The sequence below is a fragment of the Medicago truncatula genome, chromosome 5 (genome assembly GCF_003473485.1).
Source record: "Medicago truncatula cultivar Jemalong A17 chromosome 5, MtrunA17r5.0-ANR, whole genome shotgun sequence".
NCBI classification, from domain to species: domain Eukaryota; kingdom Viridiplantae; phylum Streptophyta; class Magnoliopsida; order Fabales; family Fabaceae; genus Medicago; species Medicago truncatula.
Window position 1 is genome coordinate 9,080,423 of NC_053046.1, and position 22,889 is coordinate 9,103,311.

The 22,889-nt window shown below is 31.4% G+C and overlaps 2 protein-coding genes across 2 annotated transcripts; one reads left to right on the forward strand and one right to left on the reverse strand.

Moving 5' to 3' along the window:
• Window positions 1-972: 972 nt before the first annotated feature.
• Window positions 973-7,097, reverse strand: LOC11430289 (aspartyl protease family protein 1). Its single transcript, XM_003612194.4, has 10 exons — window positions 6,612-7,097; window positions 3,666-3,801; window positions 3,292-3,533; window positions 2,720-2,947; window positions 2,370-2,505; window positions 2,179-2,258; window positions 1,799-1,892; window positions 1,639-1,699; window positions 1,463-1,534; window positions 973-1,367 (listed from the first exon to the last, which is right to left on the reverse strand). The coding sequence occupies exons 1-10, from the start codon at window positions 6,941-6,943 to the stop codon at window positions 1,165-1,167; spliced, it is 1,584 nt and encodes a 527-aa protein (XP_003612242.1). The 5' UTR covers window positions 6,944-7,097; the 3' UTR covers window positions 973-1,164.
• Window positions 7,098-13,213: 6,116 nt separating this feature from the next.
• Window positions 13,214-14,843, forward strand: LOC11428475 (F-box protein At3g07870). The gene is made up of 2 exons (XM_003612196.2): window positions 13,214-14,598; window positions 14,780-14,843. The coding sequence occupies exons 1-2, from the start codon at window positions 13,214-13,216 to the stop codon at window positions 14,841-14,843; spliced, it is 1,449 nt and encodes a 482-aa protein (XP_003612244.2).
• Window positions 14,844-22,889: the final 8,046 nt, after the last annotated feature.

The window sequence follows — 22,889 nt, forward strand, 5'->3', positions numbered from 1 at the left end:
GTGGTTAAGACCGAGCCATCGTAATTTTGTTTTGTTGCTGCCATTGCTTGCAGTCCAAGTCTTTTTATCATGTTATATCAAAGCTTTAATTATTGCAGTTGTTTGTTTTTCTGTTGATGTAGGTTTCTAGTTAAAAGGAATCTAATTATTGAAATCCTACTTTATGTCTGAACAGTTTGGTGATTTCACAAAATGTATACCATAATGAAATTTTCTTCTTCGTTTTAGATGAAAAGTAGCTATCGAGTCGGTGCTGTTATTTGCAATCATGTGCTTTTTAGGACCATTGGGTACTGTTGGTTGACTTGTGAATTGAAAATGCAAACAGGTTAGTTGATTGTGTTTCTGAATATGGTCGATTAAGATCAGAGAGATGATTATTGGACATCAAAATTTTGATTCAAATATGATTATTCTTTTAAATCTTATGTAATTTTTTTTATGTGTATAATTTAACAGAGGTAAACACATCCATATACTCTATCATGTTCAAGAGTTTGCAAGGAAAGTTATTTTGAGTTGGGTGAATGTTCGTGTCAATTAAAATTAACTTTTTGTGTTACGATGAAGGTGATGAAGTTTGAACTTAGGATTCGTGTAGGCTATTCAAATTAAATTTAAGTTATTTGATTTAATTTGATTTATTTTTTTAAAATAAAAAAATAGTTCACTGAGCCACAACAAACACAAATTTGCATTTGAAAACTGACAAATAAAAAATAAACCATTAATTTGGTTCCTTAACTAACACTCCCCAATTTAGTTTTTGAATTATATAAATATAATATATAGTTTCTAAACTATCTTCAATCCATCAACTTAGTCCCTATATCATTATTGCTCTCTTATTTTGAAAGCCGACGAGTAATATTTCTATAGTCTTAGGGTTCAAATTGGTGAGAGATTATAGTTTAGAGATCAAATTGATGGTTTTTTCAACAAATAAATTATGTGATCTAAATATAATAGAGATCATAAGAATCCAAAGACAAATTATGTGGTATAAAACTATGCTGATGTGCTTTTACATTATTTACAACCCTATCAAATCAAAATGCTATCAAGACTCCAGGAAAAAAAAAGGTATAGAAATAATGCTTCTCTCTCGTGTATTCTGAAAAAAAAAATTACTAATCTAAATAATACAGCACTTGACAGCTAAATCTATGCTAAAAAAATTGCTAAAAGCAGGATAATTGCCACTGTAAATGCTAATGCAGGTTCTTTCTTAAATGAGTGACTAGATGGAAGCCTTTGAGGACCATTTGAAGGGTTAGATTGTATTTCAGGATTCACCGCCATAGCAGGAGACACGGCTGGGGCGTGCGATCGGTTAACAGGTAAACTCGAGAGTTCATCATCATAACCTGATAATAACATAACATAATTTCTCATTAATAACTAATGGAAAGTTAAAGGAAGATATATATTTTGAAATACAAAGGGTATGAATTGTACTCACAGTTAGATTCCTTCCAACCCAGAGTCATGTTCTCGCGATCAAAGACTATCCGGTAACCAGTCATGAAGTTTTCTGCATGAAAATAAATATAATAATCAATGCTGCAATTACGACACTCTTCATCACAAAATCAAACACATACTTATTAAAAGCTTCAATTCAATTAAAATACTTACGTCCAATGATATTCACATTGTTGCTTTTCAAAACAGCCAAACAAAGAACACCATTGTTACCCTGGAATGAATACCATAAGAATCATTTATAAGGTTAAGAGAAACGAAAAACATTAGTTATCAATTTCATGAACTAAAAAGTTATATTTCATGCTCTCACCCCGCCACTTGTTATTATCGGGTCCATGACAAAATAATTGTCTCCACCTTTCATCGTCAAGTTAATATTGGGAACTTCAATCGTCTGGTTTGTTCTGCAAACAAAGTTGAAATCTTAACAAATTTGCAGCTGATACACTTTACAGATGGTAGAATAAGAAAAGATGATTACACTGAGTGTATGATACACTTTACATAGTGATTGTAGCTAAACTAACAAATCTTAACTAATGTGCAACTAATACTATCCAACTTGTAACTAACTTAACAAACTTCAATTATACCGAAAATATCTCCAACTACATCCAACAATCAGTGCTTGGTGTGATTAATTTGAAATTAAAAAGAAAAGAAATCTTTCAAGCTATAAACTATAATCACCTTAAGTCATAGCAGTACTCAAAGGGAAGATCATCAGAATTAGAAAATGAATGCCTTTGTAGCTTAATTTTTGAATCAAACTGCAAAAACAATGGAATAATTAATTAATAAGAACTCAAGTGGAATGAAATGAAATTCCAGTTACCTATTTAAAAAAGTTATAATAATTAATTAAGAATACTGATACTTACACTTTGAGTAATTTGCTTATAAGCCGGGTTGTTTAGGTATGTAAATGAGGTGCCAGTGTCGAATATTGCATTGAACTCCAGATCAGCGGAATTTCCTCCCACAATAATTTGGGTGACAGTGATGTTGTAAGTTGAACTGCAAAAAAAATGATAATGTTAAAAGTTAAAACTTCAAATACACAGTGCTTCTGATATAAACCTTTCAGAAAAATAGTTTAAAGATAGACCTTTGAGGTTAATTTGGTATAGCAGGTTAATCAATTTTTTTTACTTCAGAAACCTTAATGTTAACCAAGCTGCTAAAAACATAAATGAAGTCTAAGAAATATAAATATACAATAACCACTTACTGCGACGGCCTAATGTTGAATGGTGTTTTTCCTTGGTCCAAGCTACTATTATTATCCCCAAATGTGATTCTTCCAAGGCCATCAGCAGCAAAACACATTGAAAAAGAATTTGAAGTTAGCCCTTGTTTGGCTAAGATACTTGGAACAGATACATCACTCATTCCTAGTCCAAACAGACCATTTGGAGCTGCCCCATCCAGAAAAGCCCCTGTTTGAACTTGTCCACAACTGCAACGCATTCAATGACAAACACAGATGTTAAAATTGCCAACAAAAAAAAGCAAGTCCAGAAAAATATTGTATAGTTAAACTGGTGATGGAATTTTAGAGAACAAATACGACACTCCTCTATAATTTCGTTACAAAATCCAGTGAGGAATAAGTGATAATAAATTTCATTTTTTCTGTTTCTAATTTAAGTGCTTAATTTTAATTTTCCTACAGTATAATGCAAGATAAACAACAATACATTCTGAAAATATTTATATATGTATGCATGTATATTCAATACATTTAATCCTTTACCAAAAATAATGTTCAATATATAACTGAGTAAGATGTTAAAAATTTACCCAAAAGTAATTAGTGGGTTAGCATGTTGAGTTTGATCATCATTATCTGTAATTAGGTGCAACACATCCTCTACCAAGAAACCAGTAGTTGAAGTATTTTCTGATAGATATTCAACTTGATATGGACAAGTGCCACCAGATGATGAAGAGCACTGTGTCTTCTGCTCACATAAGCTGCTATTGCAGGCCACATTTTTGCTAGTGGATGATTCTTTGTTATCATAGATATTAAAAGCAATTTTCTGTTAAGTAATACAGAAAGTGTCATTAAATTCAAATAGTAGAGATGATATAACAGCAGTAGTGGAAGATTTAACTATAGTATAGTTTTGATACATATATAGTAAGATTTTGATAAATGCAATTTAGTATACCTGTCCTGTTGATAGCTGTATACCATGGACACATTTGGTACAATTGCAAGGGAGCCAGAATAAGTCACTCCCAGTATCTAATGCAACAAGATATGATGAAGCTGGTGTCCCAACAGAAACATTTGCAAAATGCAAACTGAAATACAAACCAAGAGAAGAAAATAAGCAATGAATAATCACTCTACATATATATACACTATTATCATCCACATCAAGAATGCATAACAAAAAGGCAAAACCCATCAAGTATTTTTAGATTCATATTGAATTTAGAAAAACAAAAGATACATGACACACATATGATTTTCCATAACCCAAAAAATGAAAAGAATAATCAAGGGAGCTGTCTAATATGTACCTCCCATTAAACTAATGGATTTTGAGTCAAAGAAAAAACACTAAATTAGAATTTTAAACTAATAAAAAAGGGAAAAAAATGTAATATTTCAGTAATCTTACTAAAAAACAGTAAGATTTTTTTGAACAAGCCAAAATGGAATTAATAACCATAAGTGATTCATCTCGCACAAAGTGTGCAAAAGAGAATCACTTAAAAAAGATACAATATCAGTTCATCGGTGCCACAATACCCGACACCATGATTACTAAACCAAAACAAAGAAGATTACATGTAAATACCCATACAAGACATAGGGTGTTGCCACCAGTCATGGTAACTGAAAGCAAACGAATGCAACCTAGCTTTAAGCCACTGGAATGAGAGTAATTTCACTTTGTCAGATATCATCCTAATTGATGTAGCCTTCTGATTGAAAGGTCCATATTAAATATATTTTTTCGATAGACAAAATGACAATAGCCACCTAAAATTCACACATAAATGAATGAATTACTACTCCGTCCCTAATTATAAGACCATTTTAAAAAAAAAAAAATTGTCCCTTTTTATAAGACCCCTTTTCTATTTCCAACTACATTAATTATTTCTTTACATACATGTCCCTATTTATTATACATCTTTTTCTTCAATCAACAATAAATAGAATGTTGAAAACATAAGCCAACCCTCTTTCTTAAAGGATAAAATTGTAAAAACAATAGTAATTACAAACATATTTAATACAAATATCCACTATTTTAATTCCCGTTATTTTTTCAAAAGGGCCTTATAATTAGGGACGGAGATAGTACTAAATAACAATTGTCATTGAAAATCATACACACAAATGGAGGAGTTGGGTTCGAACCCCATCCAAGTGTTCAAACATAGCAATTTCAGCATTTTTGCTGATTGAGCTAAGACTTACACACAATTTTTTATTTTGTACAAATTTCGGAGACTATAGATACCAATTTTTTTTGTTGACAGAAGAAAAAATTACCAATTTAATCTCTTAAATTTAGGCAATATACAATGAAAATGATATTTGTACAACCATTTTATGACAACTTTATCTTTTTATTGTTTTGGCTTTCGTGTCAATACATATTTTTTCTTTGTAAATCTAAGGTTGTCCATAAGTTGCCAACAAAATGGTTGTTAATATAACACAACTCTTATACTACATCCGTTTCAAAATGAATGTTGTTTAAGGTTTAAACATATATTAAGAAATACATTAATTAAAAGAAAGATAATTTTATTTTACCGAATTATCATAATCAACTATTGATTTTGTTTTGAGTTTTTCTACTTGCACCCTAGTTAATCATGGTTGCACCCCAAAATGACAAGATTACCCTTTCATAAAATTTGATTTTCAAAAAGCCTATTCCTTCTTTTTTGGTTACACCCCAAAACCCTTCTTCCAAAACCATAATTCTCCAATTGATCGATTGTGTTCTGCGAAGATTTTCAAAACCATACTTTCTCACGTCCATTCATGATTTCAAAGAAAATTCGAAGCAAATCAGGTTAGCAAGTGTTGTTCTTCAATCGATTGTGTTTTTCTTGTTATGGGTTCTCAGTTCTGATTTTGTGTTTTCCTTGTTCTGCGATTTTGTAAACTCAGTTTAAGTAGGTTCATGTAAACTCAGTTTAAGTAGGTTCATGTTAACTCAATTTAAGTAGGTTCATGTAAACTCAGTTTAAGTAGGTTCATGTAAACTAAGTTTACATGAACCTACTTAAACTGAATTTAAGTTAACCTTGCCAATGTAAATTAAAACCGTAATCGTACAGTGCATCATTGCAGTTGAAGGAAAAAAATTGAAACTAGCAAATAGAAGAAGAAATTCACTTACTTATATCCAATTGAGTATAGATGAAAAATATTTTGATTCACTCTTTAATTTTCATGGAGATTGATATTGAACATCAAATTATTTGATCGATCGCTTTGTGGGGTAAAAGAGGGTGAAACTCACTGACAATGAATAAAATTAGGGTTCTAAGAAAATTTATATAAAAGGGCAATTTTTGTATTATAAAAAAATTTAAGAAAATTTGGGTGTAACCAGAAAAACATGGGGTGTAAATAGAAAATATTAATTGAATGCTACAAATGAAAAGAAAATTTTATTATTGCATTGAAAACTGAAAGTAACATTCATTTTGAAACAATTTTTCTTGACTAAAACGACATTTATTTTGAAATGGAGGGAGTACAATTTAGTGTGTATATGAATGAAATAAATAAAATTTTAAAATAATTATTTTGACAAAATAATCTTCAATCAAATTAGTCCTTTTAAATAAATTTATTCAATTCCAAAAATTATCTAAAATGGAAAAGAAATAATGTAATTAAAGGCTAAAGATTTGGTCTCTAGATCACATAAAGAATTCAGATACTCTCTCTCTCTCCCCCAATCTTTTTCTTTCTAAAAAGAAGTATCCCATGTGATTCTATGAACTTTATTCATGTAACAAACACAAACATATGTGGTTGCTATGTCAAAAGAACATCATAAAATATATGAACCAGAAAAAAGATGAAATTAAAATATAACAAAAAATTAAATAGTGGTTGAAAAAACACTTACTATCCAAACAAACTAATCTGGTAGGTGGTGTTATCTGGAGAAAACGTAAGAAGCTTCTGATCAACATCACCACCGTCAGCAAGACGCCGACCCCGAAAAACACGGTCTCTGTGGGCCATAGCAACATAGTATTCACGACTTCCCTTGTCAGGAATGTTGTCAATACCCAAAATACCCTTCACCGGATCAGAAAACCGATGGTGGATATCAAAACCGAATGAACTAGAACCATAGCACCTTTGTGATTGTGAAACTAAAAATAGTATTAACGTTAATAACAGTGAAACATACAGAGAATTATGGGTTTGGTAGGAGATAGAAAGAATAGCCATGATCGATGAGTTGAATTGAAGTTAGCTATAGTATCATGTGATATGAAAAAATTTCGGAAAATATATATGGTTTGAGTCAATAACACTAATAACGTACTAGTTATGTTTTATATGCGTGTGAAGTAAATGTCAATGGCAGAGTCAAGAAGCGTGTAATGGGAAAGTTCATTGTATATCATGAAATGAAACATTCAAATATTCGGAGTTGGATTATATGTAGTAGCAATTTTTCAGCATTTACAAAGTCAATCGTTATTGACCGTTCGATCATGATCAGATGGTTGAACAAGATATTATCATTTTAATTAGGATAATATCAACCATCGATTACCAAATAAGTTTTTTTGTTGAAGGATTGATTGATCAACAAATAAGTGGATATTATTATATATACAATACATGCATAATATCAACAACACACGTTTAGAAGAGTCATATCCATTGACTACTATTGAATCACTTGAATTGTTGTCTAGAAGGACTGTGCATTTTATGATTTGGTTTAAGATTCACAAGGAAAAGGAAAAGTCAAAGTCGTCTTATATATATTTCTCATCCGCGATCGACGTTGATTTTACATTAGCAAAAGGTTGGTGCCAAATATATGGGTGTTCAATTCATATATGAATATGATCGTACCCCTGTTGGAAACTTCTTTTGATTAATTTACTTAGTTTATGTGTTTATTTATTAAATTAATAAAGTTGGTGAACAAAGACCGTTTTGCTGATGAAAATATGTATTTTAGCGGTGAGGAAGCCAACTGCACCCCCAGTTGAACTTTAACCTTTTCCTAAAATTTTATTATTTTTATCATGTGATAATGATGGATGTTGCTATGTGCCATTTAAAATTTCAAACTCTTCTCTAAATATAGAATGAGTCGACTAAATATTAGTTTCTTTTAAAAAAAATAAAAATTGATGATGTACGTAGATGCAAATTTCGATTTGAGTTGTTCCTAATCATGCACTACTAATTTCTATATCAGAAGCTGTTTCTCTCTTCCAGAGTTTATTCTTCGAAGGTTCGCCATTGAACATAACTTAATTTTTTTTGACAAGAGAACATAACTTAATTTAAAAGGTATATGTTTCACTCTTACTCAAGTATTTTTGTACGTAAACATATTTTAGCACCCTATAATTTGAGTAAAAAATATAATACTATAATAAAATAATATATAGTTATTTTTATAACAAATCATGTTTTGTGTGTGTTTATAATGGAAATAAATCATGTATGTTCATATATGGAAGTAAATTTGAGGTATTTAAACGATATCAAGGTGCAATTGGTCACTTTGCACACCGGCCACCAACGATCTCCCAAAATAAAATTGTTATCTAAAGCAATGAAAAATTATTCTTGTATGATCGCAAGATCAAATATATAGTGAAATATATATATATATATATATATATATATATATATAGTGTTTTGAACATGTAAAGAGATATTTTTCTATCCATAAGTCCTAGCTCAACTGGTAAAATGTCGAAATTGTTAGGTCGGATGCCATGATCGGGGTTCGAACCCCGGTACCTCCATTAGTGTGTGTGAGTTTATAATGACTTTGTCATTTCGTCTATAAAAAAAATGACATTTTCCTAATAAAAAGTAAATCTTACATTTTGAAGATGTGTATTTTTTTTCGTGTATATGTCTAAATAGCATATATTTAATCTTGTGATGACCATACAAGATTTTCACATCAATTAAACATGAAGAAGAAAAGTAATTCTTTCAAAAAAAAAAAATAAGAAATGGAAGACTATAAGCATTTGGACAAGTCAAAGGATTCTCAATAAAAGTCATTGCCAGGTTGGATTTTTTTTGGCTTATCGTAACCCTTTTCAAAATAAATTTTTTATATTGAATTACTTATGTTAGAAATCTCCGTGAACTGAACTCAGTTGGTAGGAATATTGCATTTTATATGCAGGGTTCGGAGTTCGAACTCCGAACACTCTATTTCTCCACAATTAAACTGTGTGAGCTCTAACCACTAAACTACTTGAAGAAAAAAAAAAAACATATGTTAGAATTTCCCTTATAAAAAAAATGATGCATTCATTTAATTGTCTTCAATGATTTGTCTATTTGATATGCGCAACTCCTCAAAGATAGTGCAACAAGTTGTTTCCAAAAAAAAAGTTGTTTCCATTATGTAACCTATGTAAGATAATGGAAAGCTATGAAAGATAAAGGAAACAACAAAATGATTAAGCTCATTATCTCAAAGAAGGTATGTTACAACTGTTTTTCTATAAAAATAAAAATAAAATTAAAAAGACCAGTATCTACGATAATAGGTAGGAGTCATAAAATATTGTTTAAGCTCATAAAAAACCGGATATGAAAAAAGATTATAGTCAAGTCACTACTTCAATACATTTCCATTTACCAATAGCTAATATTTTTCTTACTAGTACATCACGCAATCCACGGAAAGTTAATTATCAATAGCTAATATTTTTAAAAGTGAAATTGCAATATCATACATATGAAATGAAATTTATAAGCATATACATATAAACTGCGTGTATACACCGACAAAACAATCATAAAAGTTATTTGTTATTAATGTATGTAGTAGCAAGTGATGGAACATTTGGATAGAGTTATGAACAAAATTAATAATTAACCCAACTTTTGGAAAACTTTCTTAGTACTACAAAATAAAATGGGCTTTGCCCTCTTTTTTGTACCAAAAAAAAAAAAAGAGCTTTACTATATCAAACGAATAAACTTGTGCCGAATTCATAATGAAGGAGAAATCAGCCAATGAGGAAAGAGAGTTGTGCGGAAATCAAGGGATACTGGTTCAAATAAAGCGGAAATCCACAATAAAAATCAAGGGATGATTTCGCTATAAATAGCTTTTTTTTAAAATAATAATGACAATGAAGCATGAGTTAAAGCTTGCAAAAGATAAAAGAATCAAGAAAATTGTTGTTGACACTTATGATAGGGTTGAAAAACATAAGAAAATTGTTGTTAATACATATGAGTTCTTCGGCATTTAAGTGCCGAGGTTTTTTTTTTCTTTCTTTTTTTGTCGGCAGTTAACTGCCGAAGGAACTTCGGAAGTTAACTGCAGCTGGTTCCTTACTTCGGTAGTTAACTGCCGCAGGAATATTTTCGTCTTTTACATGTATTTTTCAGTCCTATCATATGTGTCAACACAACAATTTTCAAGAATCAAAACATAAAAGTAATTTTTACTTCTTATATCAACATAAATGTCAGGAGTGAGATTTGTGTATAAAAACAAGATTTTAATAATGTCATTTAGAAGAAAGGACTTCTAATATTCATTAGTTCAATAGTATTTAAGTTTAAACGCACTTTTTACCCTCTAATTTTGCAAAAGTTGTAATTTTGGCCCCTATTAAAAAAAATGGCAAAAATGACCCCCCATATTTAACCCTTTTGCAAAAGATCAATTTTGACCTGATCAATCCTAGGTGTCACGCCACATAACTTAAAAAGTTGCCAGCTATGTATTTTTTAAATTATAAAAAAAACAAAAATCCATGCGTGTAATTAGAGAATAAAAAAAATGAAAAATAGAAGGAAAATAAGGTGAGGCACGTGAGGCATCTTCTTCTTCCCTTCATTCTTCATCAATCTCCTTCTTCATCCTCTTAACCTAACAATTTCCAATTCTCTTTTTAAAAATTAATTAAAACAAAGAAAAAATTAAAATAAAAAATATTATGAATATTGCAATACAACACCAACACCAACTTCGAATTCGCTTTCAGATCTCAACGATTTCAATTCAGATACACAAGTTTCAATCATTGTTCTGGTTGTTCCTTGCGTTTCGGTATTTTATTTTTCCTTTTAAAATCTTCATAAACTTACACCAACCCATACCTACAAATTTGGGGTGGGATTTCTGCAAAATTTTACCAAAATCGAACTTTAATATGTTCAGAACTGTCGCTGCCTTATCATTCACCTTAACCCTAATTATTCACCTTTACCTTTTCTCTGCGATCTTTCACTCATTTCAACTATAGATGTTATAAACAGTAACCCTTTTCTTTATCAAACTCCTCAAAACCTTCGTGAATTGAATCATGTATACAACGATAGTGGTAGTAGGGGTAGTAGCAGAAGTAACAATGAAGTTATGTTGTTAAAATCTGAATCTTTATCTTTCTCTTTATCAGCAAACAAAAACAACCAAAATCAGATGAGTGTTCATCACCTTTAGAAGGTGCTAATCTTCAACGTTATGGTTCTGTTGTTAGATATCTGAAATTGTTTTTGTGTTAGATATCTGATTTACGAGTTTTGCTTGAATTGATGAATTTATGAAGATGATTCTATAAGTTTGAAGAAGAATAAGGATGAAGATGAGAAAGACAGTCAAGAGTGAGAGAGATGAAGGTGAGGGAGAGAGAGATGGGTAGTGGGGTGTGTTCATATTTTCATTTTTTTTCTTCTCACGTGCAACTTTCTTTCTTTCTTTTCCTTTTTCGTTTTTTTAATTCAATTGATAAATATGTGGATTTTTTTATTTTTTTAATTCAAAATATACACAGCTGGCGTGACACATATGATTGACCAAGTCAAAATTGGTGTTTTGCAAAAGGGTCACTTTTGCCATTTTTTTTAGGCTTAATTGCACTTTTGGACCCCTATCTTTCCAAAAGTTGCGGTTATGTCCCCCTAACTAATTTAAATACAAAACAGCCCCCTATGTTTTGATTCTTTGGCAGTTTTGGACCCTCGGTCCATTAGTGAGGTGCCACGTGTATTATTTAGGGGGCCACGTGGCACCCCACGAATGGACTGGAGGTCCAAAACTGCCAAAGAATCAAAAGATAGAGGTCTGTTTTGTATTTAAATTAGTTAGGGGGCCATAACCGCAACTTTTGGAAAGATAAGGGTCCAAAAGTGCAATTAAGCCTTTTTTTTACAGGGGGGTCAAAATTGCAACTTTTGCAAAGTTAGAGGGTAAGAAGTGCGTTTAAGCCTAGTATTTGTAAGAATACTTTGCTGCCGTTCCAGGTAAATGTTCTTACCACACTATAGCTGATTAATATGGAATAAGCAAAGATTAAGAAACATAAAACAGGAAAGATAGTCAAGAATTCAGATAGTTACATTCAATTTGATTAATGTTGTAATCAAAGATTTAATTAGAAATATGAGCCAACCTCCAATTAATTAACAGTTCCATCGAAAATCATATCACCAAACCAAGATAAGTAGAAGACATGAACATGATTGACGACTACAACTACAATTGCACACCTCCGGAAAAATGATACCTGCAATAGGAATAAAAATAAAAATAAATCGGTGACACAAAAAAGAGAAACAAAAATATCCTACAAACACACGCTGAGACACTTTGAACTTGAATTGGAAAAATAATATGTAGATGATTACATGAATGAAAAACTCACATAAAAGAGGCATTGAATAAAGTGAATGAAAGCAAAACAAAAACCATGCATTGCATTTTTTATTGATCAATACTTCTACAAAAAGAAGAAGAATAGTCACAATGAGAAATATTCAGAAATAATGAGGATGGAGTTTGGGGAATTGAGTAATGGAAACAATGACAATTAGTGATAATTAATTAGTGGAAAATGGGAATTGAAGAAGAATGAGGTTTTGGTGTCTTTTGCTAAATTATTTATGAGGTTTTGGAGGAAAGTGAATGTTTGGAGCATCATTGAACGTCGTATGCACCATGCATGTAACTAAAAAGATTTGTTGGATCGGTTACAATTTTGAAGAATCAAGATTTTATATAGAATAGAATACTGTTAATAATTGTATGCATTAACATTTTTAAATGAAGGGTATAACACCTTCGCCCTATAAAGTTTCAAGAGCATCCATTCATTCTTTCACCAATCTTGTTGGAGCAAATCAATTAGGGTTCTGAGCTTCTTCAAGGTAATTCTTTCACTCTGATTTTTATCGACCATTCTTCCTTATTTATATAAATAATCAACATCATATTGTAATATTTTTCCATGACTTACATCAGTTTATTTAGTTTGTTAATTCGATTGTAATTGTTTTTCCAAATTTCCTTTCGATTATTTGCATCAGTTGTCATTTTTAATATGAAGTTCGTACTTCAGATTGAAAGAAAGCAACTTTTTGTCTTCTCGTGTTTGATTCTTAGTTTCTTTTTCGTCCTCTATGATATCAATCAAATTTTAATCCCTTTTTTATGTGATTGAATTTAACTTAATTTGTTTATTTTCCTTTTTACAACTTGTTGTAGTCATGAAAAGAAAAAAGGTTTCAATTGATGCTGCAAGAACAAAAGTTGATAATGAGGCAGAGAGTCATGATGAACTTTTCCCTTTTTTTGACAATCTTCCATCTCACCTCACTGCCAATATTCTGCTTCGACTTCCCGTCAAGCCTCTTCTCATTTGTAAATGTGTGTGCAAAATTTGGAAAAGACTTATTTCAGAACCACATTTTGCTAAATTGCAATTTGAGCGAGCACCACTTAGTTTTATGATTCGGACCCTTGACGATATTAGAGTGTCGAGAACCATGTACCTTCTTGAGTGTGAACCTGAAAAGTTTGAGATTGGAAGCAACAAACATGTCAAGCTTGAGCCTATATTCAAGCTTCCTCTCATATCATTTAGGGATAAAAGAAGCGAGATCAGTAATGAATTCAATCGCCCTGTTCGTGCTGCAAGATTAGTTTCGGGGAAAAACAATGAGAACATTGATAGGGATAGAACAAACCGTTATAGTTATACTGCTTGCAACAAATATTATGATAAGTTTGATATTGTGAATTCTTGCAATGGTTTACTTTGTTTGTCTGAACCAACTACCGGAAACCCTTCAGTGATCTGCAACCCAGTCACAGGGGAGTTCATAAGACTTCCTGAAGCTACCACGAATCGAACTCGGGTAAGAATGGTAGGACAAGTTGGTTTTGGATTCCAACCTAATACTAATGAATATAAGGTAATAAGAATGTGGATAAGACATGGTAAACGTGCCAATGACCGTGTGATCCTTCAGATAAACACACTTGGAACAACAATATTGAGAAATGTTGAAGTGGATCCTCAAATTTCTTTTTTGAGTCTCGAGTATCCCACTTGTGTGAATGGTGCACTTCATTGGATAAGATATGAAAATCAGCAAAGGTCAATATTGTTTTTCTGTTTTGAAAGTGAGAGGTTGCAGTCATTTCCTTCTCCTCCGCATGTGTTTGGAAACCATAATAGTGGAATTGTTGATAACAGACATATCATGGGAGAATTAAAGGGATTTCTTTACATTTGTGACTGGACATTTTTATCTGATGTTTCAGTGTGGGTTATGAATGAATATGGTATTGAAGAATCATGGACTAAAGTTTACAACATTGATACTTCGTTCAATCCTTCGGGCTGTCTTATTACATGGGGTTCAGGTTTATGGCCGATAAAACACTTTGAAGAAGGTGCTGCCATATTGTTATATCATTGCTACAATTGTTTTATCTTCTATGAACCTGAGAAATATGGATTCAAAGTTTTTCGAATTCATGGGAGTCATTCAAAGTTTTTTGAAGTAATCCCACATATTCCAAGTCTAATTTCATTGAAGGATGTCTTGAAAGGAGACAATATCGAGGTGCTGAATATCCACTCAAGGTAAGAATGTAGCTTCTAATACTTTATTTTCCGTACAAGTCATAGTAATTAATTTTAATCATAAGATGAGTTTTCAAAGGGACTCGAGTGAGTTTCTTATGTTACCACTTATATTTTAACTTTCTAGTTTTAGCTAATATTACTTGACCATTATTCTCTAATACCGGTTTGATTATTATAGGTGTGCAAAGTTTAAATTGCGGGAAGAAAGGGACGTTCTTTCTCTGTTTCAAGAGATTGTTTGAGACTTAAAGTATATGTTTTTCATCATCTTACGGTGACTTGATAAATAAATCTTCTCTTTCATCATCTTATGTTACTTAGACTTTGTTGTGTAATACTGTTGTTATTTTATATAGGTGTGCAAATTTTAAATTGCATGAAGAGAATGAAGATCTTGAATGATGTCTTAACAAATATCTTCTTCCTCCAGTGGTGAGGCTTTTGGTGAAGAAGGAATTTTCATATAGTGGCTGGCTTATGTTTAATCATGAGTTATGATTTGGCTAGTTGTGAATTTTGAAAGAAAATAAAAATAAAAATCTCGTTTTAGGATGCAAATGATGGCTTTTTTGTTAACTTTAATCTAGAGGTTCATTTATCATTATCTATGCAAACACACTCATAGTTTGTAATTGTTCCTCAAAAAGGATTTTTGAATTTATTAGTGTGAAATATAGCAAACCAATTATTTGAGAAGCTTCGATTGCAGTGATTAGATTTAAAACTTTTAACACTTGAATTTCAATTTTTTGGTATAATATTGAATCCTTTACCATCCATTTATCAAAGTTCACTCTAAAGTTATTTAAATTCACACATGTTTTTAGGTCGAATATGTTTTAGGTCATATTTTCTTCCCTTTTTTACTTTTTATGCCTTTCTTCATCTGCGAATCTGTTGCATGTAATGTTTGTTTTGTCTTTTAGTTTAAGTTAATTAAATTTGAAGTTTGAAAGACATCTTGGACGTTGGTTAATTTGAATAGAATGATTGGTTGAACTTATAGTTGTGCTGAAATTTGAAATTGTATCATTTACTCCCTCCGTTCCTTTTTACCAATATTGTCACTTTTGGATAAAAATTTTGTTCCTATTTAACTGTCACTTTCAAAGTTCAATGCAACATTAAATGTTGTTTTATCAATATTGTCCTTAGTTATTTATTGCGGAGAGAGAAATATATGAAATGAGATATTAAATGAATAAGGTCATTATAGTAAAAGTATAATTTATTGCATCAAAAGTAGTATCAATTGTTGATTGTCTTGGTTTGTGTAAAATGTCAAATTATGACAATTAAAAAGGAACGAAGGTAGTACTTTTTTTATTCTATTTTGCTACTCACTAGATCAAACTGATTTTGACATTTTTTCAATATATACTTTTCTGAGCTTGTACAATTTCAGAATATCTAATAAAAAGGAAAAAAAAAAAAAAAAAAGATTGTCACAAAAATTTTAAAATTGATCTTACGAATATCATTCATCTTATTGGAAGAAAGTGGTAAGGAAGACTTGATCTCATTCCTAGCTATTCGCCATGAACATGGTTACAAAGCTTGAATTGCCATTCCATGCTCCAAAAAAAAATCTTTCGAGCATATGTGTCACAATCAAGTTGCTGCGGGAAGAAAAGACTGAATAATATTTTATTATATTTTTGCCTCAAAATTCAGAGAATCTTAGAAGAGATTCTCATATGTTATAATGACTTGACCAAACTTCGTTACCTCATTACTATTGAAATTAAAAGTATAAGCAGAGTTATCTTCAAGTCGACCACAAAATTCACACTATCAAACTATACTGCTATCCATTGAAGTGCATTAAACAACCCAAGGGCTTCTCCTACATCAACATGATGTTTTTTATCGGGAAACTCATAATTTGCGCAAGCACAAAAGTACCTTATGCATCACGTAAACATATTCTGTTGTTTTTAGAATTAGAAAAGTAACTTTTAAAAAAAGAAATCACCATTGAAGATATTATTGGGTTGAGTCACGATCAGGTCGTTCTGTTTCAAACGTGTCGTGGTACCATCGAGTTTATGCAAGATAGACTAACAACTGCGCCGCTTCCAGAATAAAACAGTTCAGTTCACCGATCTCGTTTGAGAAATAACACCATCAATATTATAACATCCCGTTTTCCCAACTTAAAAATTTCATAAACATTTATCAGAGTAAACAACATATAACGGAATGCTACACTTCTAAAATCATAAAACAGATAATTAACAAATTATCTTTCAACATAAATCATTAACGTAATAGCAGCGGATTAAATTCTTCAACATAAATTATCTTGGCACGCAGGCCTCATCAAACACCTCATAAATTCAATTCAAACAACTTAATTATAAATCAATAAATCAATACGTAAAGGAATAGAAGCATGCAATCAAAGACCCCATCCCGTTACGTATCAGAGCAACCTAAGACTCGGTGAGGAAAGGCCACTCACGACAGCAAACACAACAACCTACTCTCGATCACCTGCAAGTTACTCATACGAATAGCAACATTTCCAAGCAGAAGGGGTGAGATTTCACAAAACAATAATATTAAACATATAATTCAACAATTATATTTAACACCTTGGAAACATCATAATAACATCATGGATAATAATATATCACATATCACTTCATAAATAGTTCATAAATGGAACACAGCTCAACATCTTGGCAACTTATCATCTTTGACTCGACAATGTGACTATGCAACTTAGACCTCTTATATGCATGTGGTACCAATCCAGGGCATCAAGCCCCCATCGCTATAAGTATTAATATACTTCCAGGGCATCAAGCCCCCATCGCTATTTGAGCTAAAGCTCCATCGTGTTGAGTACAAGGCTCCAGGGCATCAAGCCCCCAACAATGAAATGCTAATGCATGGACTCGACCTCTTAAACATCTTAGAACAACAACCTCTTATATAATCCAATAATTTGGAACATCATCATCTTCATCAACTTAGACTGACCCATGCAGCTTAGTTAAATAACAACAGCAACATAGGCAGTATACGAAAACAGCATGACATAATAATATCAAGTGCAAGTCAACAACATCTCAATTATACATTCATAACTCAAGTAATGCGTATAACATTATATCACATCATAATCAACATCAACACATCTTAAACAGCTTCACAGATTATAATTAACATCATCATTAAGTCTCAATACTACCCCAAGGTTCAACCCTTAACAACTTGTGCGACACAGATCGCAAAATCCTAACAAGGCACTCTGTTTCTGGGTCACTCGCGAGGCGAGAGCCTCTGCTCGCCGTGGCGAGTTCAGGTCAGAATTCAAAAGGTTTCATTCTAAATCTTTCCAGGTTCAATCTCATTCTACATTTTTTCCTAATCATTATTAGACATGTTCAGGCACTCAAAAGCATATAAAGATCAACTCAAAAGTCAAAATCACGAAATCTTGCATGCTCTCTGGTCAAGCTCGCTAGGCGAGTTCATCTGCTCGTTATGGCGAGCTACAAGGTGCAACTCGCGAGGAGGGTAAGGTTTGCTCGCGAGGCGAGCGATGAAGTTCATCACTCGTCGTGGCGAGGATCATGGCTCGGGAGGCGAGCGATGAATGTCGCTACGGGCAGAAGTGCAGTTTTTCATAAAAATCACTAATTCTCATGGTTTAAAGCCTAACATTGATTCCAAAATTCATCCTATACATTATCTAAGGTCTAGGAACAGTTTCTACATCAATCTAACAACTTTTCACCGTTTAATCATCAAATTCTATCATTAACCCTAATTCTCCGACTTCTCTAATTCAAACCTACACTTGCTAAATATGATCATCAGAATTATATAGATTAATAGAATTGTAAGTTAGTCTCACCCTTACCTTATAGGATGAAAATCGCAGCCCTAGATCTCTCTTGCTCTTCTCTTGGCTTTTTCTCCCTTTTCTCCAAAACTGATCGTACGTTATGTTTTTCTCTAAACTAGGTTTCCCTATTTATATCTCCTCCATCTATCTTATCTTATTTCTCTTTCTCCCCCAAAACTCTCTAAAATCTCAAAACAACCCCTAAACTCAATATTTATTTTATTTTCAAATCTTATTTTATTAAACAATAAAATAAGTCACAACTCCTCATAAATCACATAAAATCACCTCAATCATATAAACCTCTTAAATCACACATATATCATATAAATATAATATAAACTCATCTTAATAACTTATAGACTCAATTAAATAATTAAATAATTCGAAACGGGCGTTACAAATATGATTTAATCTTCTATTAAACCACTTTATATGGTACGAAAACCACTCGAAACCGAAGAGATATAAAGAGTAGAAGAAATTAGCCAGGTTATACACAGAGATTAATCAAACTTTTTTTATGGTTTAATAAAATATTTCACAAATATATAGTTCTTCCGGAATAAAATATAAGCAAAAATATTAATTGAAAAATTTATGTATGCAAATTATATTTTTAACCGCATATTTTGACATTTTAACCGCATACATTATATAACATTATCTACAATCTATAATATATAAAGAGAATACATAATTTTAAATTAAAATAATTTATATTATATTATTGATGGCATTCGAAATAATAAAGATGATTAATTATAATATAAAAATACAAAATATTTATACATATAATTTTTAATCTAAATCAAAATTTCATAAAAACTAAATACCTAAAAATTGAAAATTTCTCACATTTTGTCGGGGTTGGTGGTAGCCTATAGAAGCATGCGGTGTGAATTTCAAAGGTTATAATTGATAGCAGCAACCAAATTACCTTCAAATGCATTAATAATATGTCAGAAATTCCCATTTTAGTTGAGCTAACACATGCTCCACCACTATTTTCATTCAACTTGCAAGTCCATTTAGATTTATCAGGGAGGCCAATTCGAGACCCCAAAATCCCATATATAATCTTCTAAAAAAACTTTAAACAACACTTAATTTAAAATAGAGTAATTTTTTTATATATATAAATAGAGTATTTTAGAAGGATTGCTTCTCGAGTTGATCTGAAATATTGAATTATTGGCTTGTGCAATCTTCCATGAAGTTTTACTTACACACTTGGAAGTACTCTAGATTACCACAACCATTTTTCTTTGAGAAATAGATGTTTATGACAAAAAAGTTACACCTATAAACTACACAACAAGCCCTCTGTAAAAGCATTCATTAACTAGTGTTTCATGGACACCGGTTAAAAAGACTTAAGTTATTTAATTATACTGTAAGAAGTTAATCTTTAAGTTTTTTCGTAACACTTATATCCTTTAAATTATTTAATTGTACCATATGAATCCATTAAAAAAAATATTATACCACTTGAATCCTTTAAGTTATTTAACTATGACTTTTAAACACCGAATAACTTACATTCCCAAAATTGTTAAAGCTAAATAACTTAAAGGACCTATTTGGTGAAGAAAAAACTTAACCTAATTAATTTAAAGGACCTATATTGTAAACTACCGTAAAACTTGAACAAGAAGAAGATGAAAATGAACATGATAAAAAGGGCACATAAATTTTAAAGAGTGTGTGAACACACTAAGCTTTAAGTTCGATTCGCCCCCACCAATTTTTGTCAAGTAGATGCAAATGAGTATACCGACGAACCCCTTCATGATACTTTGGAATTCTTGACGTAACTTGCACATTCACATTAAACGTATAGATCAATGGTAGTTTACAAAATAAAGTTCTCTCAATTGCTCTCGTGTACTAGAGAAAAGAAGAAATTGTTTTATATTATTTTCTGACAAATCTTAACTCACAAGAATATGATTTTGTGTCATTTTTTAGCCTCCCAAACATATCTATTTATAAAGAATGTAATGTCATTTGGTGAAGAAATACTTTGTGTCATTGACTCACAAGAATCTAATGTTATTTTAAATATATTTTTTGTTAAAATAACATTTACATTGAAATATCACAGTATTTTTTTTCAACTGTTTATTTTTTAGCCTCCAAAGTATTTTTATTTGTAAACGCCTAGATCCGAATAGTCGGCTGTTCAGAAAACATATTTGTTTTACTCTGTCTTGAATCTCAATATTTAATTGGATATATCACAAAGATCTCGACCATAAATTCTAAATTGAACGGCTCAAATCCAAATCCTTAAATGTCCCAGAGCTTGCAAAGAATGGAAAACAAATATTTAATGTGGTAGATGAGTGAACAATGGTAACATTGATGGAGTTGGTGACTTTGAAAGGACGATTTGGTTTGATATGGTAACATTGTCTGCTTGGTTTGATATGGTTTATTATGGCATTCAAACTTTTTTTGTGTATGATAGTTCTTGTCTTCAAACTAAAGTTTCAATCCCAATAAATAAGTAGTAACTACTAGTACTGTTGATCACCTGTCACATTAAGCATTAACTGATTGTTTAAGGTTTGACAAATGATAAAGCATCTTAAAAGTTACAAGAGAAGCAAGCAAGAGTACAAGACACAAATCTGGACACATTCGACTACATTTAGATCGTTCAGTCAAGATCGAAATTTGTAATATGAACCGTTTAATCTTGATCCGATAATTGCAACTGCGCATAATTCAACTTAGCAAAACACTCAATGTAGTCATAAATTTTATATACTATACTAGAGTCTACACTCTCGTCAATTCATCTATAGACTATAGGGTGCTACTACAGTCTCCACTCTAATGTTGTTTAACTCCAAGTATTGCCACATGATCAGGTGCATTGGACAAAACTTAGGTGTACTTATTTTTGTGATACTTTTACTGATCTTCAACATAAGTTTAATTGAATAATTTAACTCATGGAACATGTTATATTTGGTGAATAACATGTATAGAGCTAAGTTTTGTCCTTTTGAATATGCCGCAAATATCAATCTTTGTCAGAAATAATTGAAAAAACTTAAACGAGTTTTATTGAAGCTCCAAAATATAGTTTTCATACAAAAAAAAAAAAAAATATAGGCTTAATTGATCTACCGGTTCCTTAACTCATTTCTTTTATTCAATTTGATTCCATAAGTCTTAACTTTCTCAAACACGTCCCTTAACTTATTTCTTTTATTCAATTTGGTCCAATTTTGATAATTTTAATCCCCTAGAAAATGAGACCGTTGGATCACGGATGTCTATCAGATTTTATAGTATATCGCTAACACCTAATTTAAACCCCTTTATTCATCTTCATCTACATTCATCCTTCATCAATAAAATCAGAAATTTTTATTTTAACCTAGAAGTGCCAAGCGAAGAACAACACACATACAACAACAACATACAGCAGGTATGTTAAAAATCCAAACAGCAACACCAAAAAAACAGAAGGAAAAAAAACCTTCCACCAGCGACCAAAAACAGGTTGCAAATGAACAAAATCGTCCTCTTCACAAACAGCCTTGAAATCTACAACATTGGGGTGCTCATATAACTTTTGATAAAGAAAAATTAAGGTTGAATGATGAAGATTGGGTTTGTAAAAAAAATTGGAATGTAGGGTTTTTGAACAGAAGGAACATTCATATGTTCAAGATTCTGAATCCAACCCATTTCAAAAATAGGATTCAAAAACTTCTTCTTCTCACGCGTAATCCCTTTCTTCCTTTCTTCTCTAATTTTTTCTTACCACCAGAAAAGCATAATCATGATGATGGTGATAACAACATAGCAACAACCTTCATCCCAAAATTGCAGGAAGTAGGAGGACATATGTATGTCTTTCTTTGTACCCGTTCATTTAAAATAGAAGCTAAGAACTCATGATTTGAACAAAAAGAAACAATCCAACACAATACAAATCCGCGATTTGGAAAAGGACGAGCGAACCACACCCAGATCGTACCGTTCGTCGATAGAGACGAAGACCATCTCGTGTTATTGTTCATCAACAAAGGATTTAACAAAACAGATCGATGAAGGGAGATGAAGATGGAAGGAACAAATTTAGTTTTTAAAAAATCCAGATCCAAAAAAATATATGTTGTTGTCTAAGTTGTCAGTGCATAGTGTTGTTCTTGGGTTAAACGCATGACTTTGAATATGATTTAGTTTTGGAGGTGATTATGAACGATTTAGTGTTGTTGTTGGGGTGATTCTGATGAGTTAGTGGTGGAAGAATTAAGTTGTGAATGATTATTTTTTATTTTTTCTGGAATTTTTTTCCTGTATTTTTATTTATGATGAAGATGATGAAATTTGCTTGGTTTAGGTGTTGGTGATACACTATAAAATCTTATAGACCTTCGTAATCCAACGGTCTCCTTTTTTAGGG